The sequence below is a fragment of the Littorina saxatilis genome, linkage group LG16 (assembly GCF_037325665.1).
Source record: "Littorina saxatilis isolate snail1 linkage group LG16, US_GU_Lsax_2.0, whole genome shotgun sequence".
In the NCBI taxonomy this organism is placed as follows: domain Eukaryota; kingdom Metazoa; phylum Mollusca; class Gastropoda; order Littorinimorpha; family Littorinidae; genus Littorina; species Littorina saxatilis.
This window is the reverse complement of record NC_090260.1, coordinates 9,948,191-9,955,888: the sequence shown is the minus strand read 5'-3', so window position 1 is coordinate 9,955,888 and position 7,698 is coordinate 9,948,191. Positions and strand designations below refer to the sequence as shown.

The 7,698-nt window shown below is 45.0% G+C and overlaps 1 protein-coding gene across 2 annotated transcripts in view; it reads right to left on the bottom strand.

Moving 5' to 3' along the window:
- Window positions 1-4,181, bottom strand: part of LOC138950330 (uncharacterized) — a 49,958-nt gene extending 45,777 nt beyond the window's left edge. Inside the window, exon 1 of one of the 2 annotated variants that reach the window (XM_070322079.1) lies at window positions 4,027-4,181. In XM_070322079.1, the coding sequence (XP_070178180.1) occupies window positions 4,027-4,101 (75 nt within the window). In that variant the 5' untranslated portion in view covers window positions 4,102-4,181. The remainder of the gene's footprint in view (window positions 1-4,026) is intronic. The other variant, XM_070322080.1, reaches the window with a different exon arrangement.
- Window positions 4,182-7,698: the final 3,517 nt, after the last annotated feature.

Below are 7,698 nucleotides of genomic sequence, written 5' to 3'. Positions count from 1 at the left end.
AGAAATGTTGAATTTTTGTCAGAGTGGTTACCCTATGCGAATATATGTTAGGTTATTGACCAAGGCGAAGTGTCCATTTCCACTTAACTTTTTCCACAGTTTAAAATTGTAGGTTTTTATAAGATTTTAGGCAAGAGTGTGTGTGTATGTCTTATGTCTGTCTGCTTCACTTATCCTCTTACCTGTCTGTCACCCTGTCCAATCTTATGGGTGTAGGGGTGTCTTGTATTTTAGTGACTTTTGACTATTGTAGGGTGGAAGTTCAAAAAGAATCTATTATTTGTATTATTACTTAAGAGTATACATTATAAATGATACCACCACCATCATTACCCTCTCTCTCTCTCTCTCTCTCTCTCTCTCTCTCTCTCTCTCTCTCTCTCTCTCTCTCTCTCTCTCTCTCTCTCTCTCTCTCTCTTTTTATCAGTATTGTAATCTGCATGTTATGTTATGCTCCGGCCTTACTTGTAGGCGAACGGTATGTTATATGTCCGTCTGTCGGTTATGTGCTAATGTTGTATATATACATATATGTTACAGTCAAATCGGGAAATCAGGTATTTCACGAGAATGCCTGAAAGTTTAGGCATTCACGGTAAATACCTGGTTTGATCAGGCAAATCCGGAAATGACTGAAATTGTTAAGGCACTATCGGTGATTGACTGAAATAGGCTGCCAGGCATTATCGGAGAATGCCTACCGCTCACAATCTGTGTTTCTGGTGAGAGTCAAAAAGCATTTCAGCACAGAAGCCTACTATAAAACTTTGAATGGCTGGGGTCGTAATTGGTTTCATGCCTCTTTTCCATCAGGAAGGTATTGCTGTCCAGCCATCTACTGCCTGTGCCGGGCCAATGCTATCAGTGTGGGATCTATTCTGTATTCTCTCTCTCTCTCTGTCTGTCTCTCTCTCTCTCTCTGTCTCTCTCTCTCTCTCTCTCTCTCTCTCTCTCTCTCTCTCTCTCTCTCTCACGCGTGAATATGTGTTTGTGTGAATGTAAAGGGCACATTGTAAGATTAAGCCTATGACCTAAAATGTCTACCCTTTATGTGAATAAAATGTTCTAAGTCTAAGTCTAAGTCTAAGTCTCTCCTATCTCTTTCTCTCTCTTGATTTTAAGGCATTCAATTAAAGAACATAATGATGTTATCATTTTAATGTTTAATTCTAAAAACTAAAATGTACATTAAAACAGAACTTTCTGTCAACAGTTCATTTGTTTCCACAAGTCAAGGATTGGTGACACCGACTGTTGCACTTCAGTTTTGCTTTGAAGCATTTGCACCGATTGTTCTGGCATTTCTTTGCACCCGAACAGTTGCACTTGACGTATCCTTGTCCTCCGCTTTGGGAGCCCAGGATGACGGCCGCGCGAAGACTTACGTGCTTAACACAGTTCATTTCACTCAAATACAACAGTTTTTGTGGACACAGTTCGAAATCGTTTCTGGCGTAGGCTCCTTTTAAAATCCCATTCTTGGTCACCAGTGTGTAGTTATCATTTTCACTCATGTCAAGAATCACCCCCAGGATATTCCGCGGGTCTCCACGGCCTCTATCCACCAGTGGAATGGGTATAGCGACGTTATCACCTCTCTGTCCATGACCGAGATCCAAGCGACAGACAGAAAGACAGGTTTGAGAGAGAGGGAGGAACGAGAGAGAGAGAGAGAGAGGAGTCTACTTACTTCCAAAACGGGAACGTCCCACTAGTCCGAGGGTTCACAAGTCCGAGGGTTCACTAGTCCGAGGGTTCACTAGTCCGAGGGTTCACTGGTCCGAGGGTTTACTATAGACGCTCTCTCTTCCAGTTCGTCCCACTAGTCCGAGGGTTCACTAGTCCGAGGGTTCACTAGTCCGAGGGTTCACTAGTCCGAGGGTTTACTATAGACGCTTGATTTTCCAGTTATTATACCGCCCCTTAAAAGGCGGTATATAGGTTTCACTGTGTCTGTCTGTCTCGGACTAGTGAACCCTCGGACTAGTGAATCCTCGGACTAGTGAACCCCTCTCTCGAAAACAGCTTGTACCGACGTGGAGTTTTCCGACTTCCGTTTTCCATCATCTCTTCAAGTATTTGAAAATATTTGGACTTTGGCATCAAGTGTTTTCCATTTTTGGCGTACTTTTGAAAGATTAACCGATTAAATCGGTCTTCTACCAATTCTGTTTCCTCCATTGCTACCCTCAACATTGAGAGCAACGTCACAATGGAACTAGCATTATACTGAAAGTGAACTCCAATCAATCCAAACTCAGCGAAAAGGGGGAGAAAAATAAAGACAATGTGCTATACGAGAAACTCACAATAAATTCGTGCTCAAGGCCGGCTATGTAAAAACAAACTCCAATCACTCCGAACTTTACGAGAAAATCACAATAAATTCGTGCTCGTAGTCTTACACACGCGATAGTGTTACACTCGCGGTAGTGACCTGCACCCGTAAAAAATCAAACTGCAATCACTCCGAACTCAGTGAAATGGGGAAAACGATGAATAGACAATGTGCTAGAAGAGAAATTCATGCTCAAGGCAGGCGAGGTAAAAACAGACAAGGTCTCAGAACAACCCGTTTTGCCTAACAGTCAGGCAAAACGGGAAATTTGCACAAGTAGTTTTTAGTCATTTCCTGATAGTGCCTAAAAAAATTCAGTCATTTCCGGAATTGCCTGATCAAACCAGGTATTTACCATGAATGCCTAAACTTTCAGACATTCTCGTGAAATACCTGATTTCCCGATTTGACTGTAACATATCTATGTCTTGTATACTTGCCATTTACATATTTAGTATACATGTTGAAGGATGAATGATGATAAATTGTAGACGGATGCATGTTATTGATTAAAAACCCCACAATGATGTGCTTGGCTTACGCTCGATAAGTCCGCTGAGCGTTATTTATGAAACCCCTTGAGGACTTACCGGGGTGTCTCCGAGCTGTGAATTTAGGGTACCCCTCCCCCTCATCTAAAGTCGCTACCTGTCAGTAACTTCACCAACGCTGTCCATCTCACTCTTTTCATACGTTATTCAAACCGTCAATTCTGAATACATCTTGTTCAAATATTATGTGTAGATTTATGTCCCTTGTGGACACACATTTGTGTCATTTAAGCACCAATGCATTGCGGACAAATACGAGATACTGCTCGCGAAAGATTTGAACCGATGCTCGATGATTCCGGCTTTGAGGCGAAAGCGTGCTAGCGACTTCTTTAATGCATTACAGTGTCTAGAATTTGTTATCTGATACTGTGGCCGAACGGTTATCGCATTTGCGTGATACGCGATTGAGTTGAGATCAAATCGCCCTCTGGCCGTATTTTTTTTTTTTTAACCCTTTGTCATTTGTTTATTCTTGTTTATTTTCTTCATGTGCAAGCGAGTACGTTGTAATATCAAAATTGATTTTAAAAATTAGTTTAAGGCAGGAATTAGTTCTTGAAAAAAAAAATAAGTGAGAGAGAAGGCCAAAAAATAACGGTAGCAGCCACCTCCATGCAACTGAGGTTAACACAAATAATGAAAAATATAAACATTTCTCCCGTGTTTTTTTGTTCATTCCGTTTGTTTGGGTTGTTGCTATTGACTTTGAAACTGACACGCCAGCGGAAACGCCGGTAACGCGTGCGCAGAGAAGAGCAAGTATGAGGAATATCCTATTCTAACAATAACCAACACTGGTAGCTGCCGATCTTTTACAAGGCTCACATGAATACCAGGGGAAAATAAATAATTACCGGGCTGTAAAAACAAATACCGGGCGGTAGTTGTACGACAGTTTGACTTTGACGGACACAATTTTGCAGACTTTTCAAGAATATGAGCCCAGGTGTCAACTTGGTCAGCACCTGTGAAACGTGTGTTTGATGCTGGAGTGCGGTGCTCTGCGTCGAACCGCTGCGGTGTGCTGTCTTTTGCAATATGACAACACAATAATAATGAACTTAAGAAATGTGTCGGATCGATCATGACAAGTTTTCTTTGACTAACAGACTAAAAAACACTTTTAGAAAATACCGTCTCCGATCCAAAGCGTTTCTTCTTCTGCACGTACAGCCATCCTTCCTTAGTGGCTGATGGTGCTTGCTGCATGGCTTCTGGGGCCTGTACCTGTGTGACAGAGAGAATGTTAGTAGCACGTCATAACACACATATCACGTCGTCCTTGCTGGTGCTGTATCTATCCTGTTTGACAGAGAGGAACACTTGTCATGTTCGTATCACGTCCTAACATATTCACTCCAAGCTTTTGTTCATCTCTTAGACCGACTGACATACTCCTTGCAAGAAACGTACAGATAGTGACCTACCTGACGACCAGACACACATACACACAGACACTGACATAACTGACAACCAGACACACATACACTAACCTACCTGATGACCACACACACAGACAGTGACCTACCTGACGACCACACACACAGACACTGACCTCACTGACGACCAGACACACAGACACTGACCTACCTGACGACCACACACAGACAGTGACCTACCTGACAGCCAAACACACAGACCTACCTGACGACCAGACACACAGACACTGACCTCACTGACGACCAGACACACAGACAGTGACCTACCTGACGACCAAACACACAGACACTGACCTACCTGACGACGAGACACACAGACAGTGACCTACCTGACGACCAGACACACAGACAGTGACCTACCTGACAACCACACACACAGACATTGATCTACCTGACAACCAGACACACAGACACTGACCTACCTGACGACCAGACACACAGACACTGACTTACCTGACAACCAGGCACACAGACACTGACGTACCTGACGACCAGACACACAGACACTGACCTACCTGACAACCAGACACACAGACACTGACCTAACTGACGACCAGACAGTGACCTACCTGACGACCAGACACACAGACAGTGACCTACCTGACGACCAGACACACAGACACTGACCTACCTGACGACCAGACACACAGACACTGACCTACCTGACGACCAGACACACAGACACTGACCTAACTGACGATCAGACACACAGACACTGACCTACCTGACGACCAGACACACAGACACTGACCTACATGACGACCACAAACACAGACAGTGACCTAACTGACGACCACACACACAGACACTTACCTACCTGACAACCAGACACACAGACACTGACCTCACTGACGACTAGACACACATACACTGACCTACCTGACAACCAGACACACAGACACTGACCTCATTGACGACTAGACACACAGACACTGACCTACCTGACGACCAGACACACAGACACTGACCTCATTGACGACTAGAGACACAGACACTGACCTCACTGACGACTAGACACACATACACTGACCTACCTGACGACCAGACACACAGACAGTGACCTACCTGACGACCAGACACACAGACAGTGACCTGCCTGACGACCTGACACACAGACAGTGACCTGCCTGACGACCTGACACACAGACACTGACCTACCTGACGACTAGACACACAGACAGTGACCTACCTGACGATCAGACACACAGACAGTGACTTACCTGACGACCAGACACACAGACAGTGACCTACCTGACGACCAGACACACATTCAGTGACCTACCTGACGACCAGACACACAGACAGTGACCTACCTGACAACCAGACACACAGACAGTGACCTACCTGACAACCAGACACACATACAGTGACCTACCTGACGACCAGACACACAGACACTGACATAACTGACAACCAGACACACATACACTAACCTACCTGATGACCACACACACAGACAGTGACCTACCTGACAACCAGACACACAGACAGTGACCTACCTGACAACCAGACACACAGACAGTGACCTACCTGACAACCAGACACACAGACACTGACCTACCTGACAACCAGACACACAGACAGTGACCTACCTGACAACCAGACACACAGACACTGACCTACCTGACGACCAGACACACAGACAGTGACCTACCTGACAACCAGACACACAGACACTGACCTACCTGACAACCAGACACACTGACACTGACCTACATGACGACCAGACACACAGACAGTGACCTACCTGACAACCAGACACACAAACACTGGCCTACCTGACGACCACACACACAGACAGTGACCTACCTGACGACCACACACACAGACAGTGACCTACCTGACGACCACACACACAGACACTGACCTACCTGACAACCAGACACACATACACTGACCTCACTGACGACTAAACACACAGACACTGACCTACCTGACGACCAGACACACAGACACTGACCTACCCGACGACCAGACACACAGACACTGACCTACCTGACAACCAGACACACAGACACTGACCTACCTGACGACCAGACACACAGACACTGACCTACCTGACGACCAGACACACAGACAGTGACCTACCTGACGACCACACACACAGACAGTGACCTACCTAACAATCACACACACAGACAGTGACCTACCTAACAATCACACACACAGACAGTGACCTACCTAACAATCACACACACACAGACAGTGACCTACCTGACGACCACACACACTGACAGTGACCTACCTAACAATTTCTTCAAACAAGAAGGGCAAAGCCCATACGACTCGCATGCTTTACACATTTTTCCTACCAAAATACATGTGACCTTCACCCAAGGTCAAGGTCATCCAAGGTCATGCAACACAGCTGTTAATTCAAGACATAGGAGGTACAATGGTGCTTATTGGCTCTTTCTACCATGAGATATGGTCACTTTTAGTGGTTCACTACCGTATTTTGGTCACATTTCATAAGGGTCAAAGTGACCTTGACCTTGATCATATGTGACCAAATGTGTCTCATGATGAAAGCATAACATGTGCCCCACATAATTTTTAAGTTTGAAACAGTTATCTTCCATAGTTCAGGGTCAAGGTCACTTCAAAATATGTATACAATCCAACTTTGAAGAGCTCCTGTGACCTTGACCTTGAAGCAAGGTAAACCAAACTGGTATCAAAAGATGGGGCTTACTTTGCCCTATATATCATATATAGGTGAGGTATTCAATCTCAAAAACTTCAGAGAAAATGGGAAAAATGTGAAAAATAGCTGTTTTTTAGGCAACATTTATGGCCCCTGCGACCTTGACCTTGAAGCAAGGTCAAGATGCTATGTTTGTTTTTTGGGGCCTTGTCATCATACACCATCTTGCCAAATTTGGTACTGATAGACTGAATAGTGTCCAAGAAATATCCAACGTTAAAGTTTTCCGGACGGACGTCCGGACGGACGTCCGGACGGACGGACGGACGGACGACTCGGGTGAGTACATAGACTCACTTTTGCTACGCATGTGAGTCAAAAATCAAAAATTGGTACTAAAAACTCTGATTCTAACAACAGAATTTAATGTCAAACTTGGAGCTCAGATGACACCAGATTGCACCATCTGGGTTCTTTGGAGAAAAATTGTTCCGGGGGGGGGGGGGGGGGGGGGCATGCCCCTGGACCCCCCTTAGTAAGGCAAGGCGCTTAGCGCCGTCGACTTGACGCTTCGCGTCTTCAGTTAAACATTTTCAGCCTTTTTTACAATTTCCAATTCCCATGCCTGAGTTGAGGATAGGGGGTTGCGTGCAGTTGGTTTATAATGTGTGTGGGTTGTTATTGTGTTTTTTCTCGCATGAACTAAGTATGCTCTTTAGA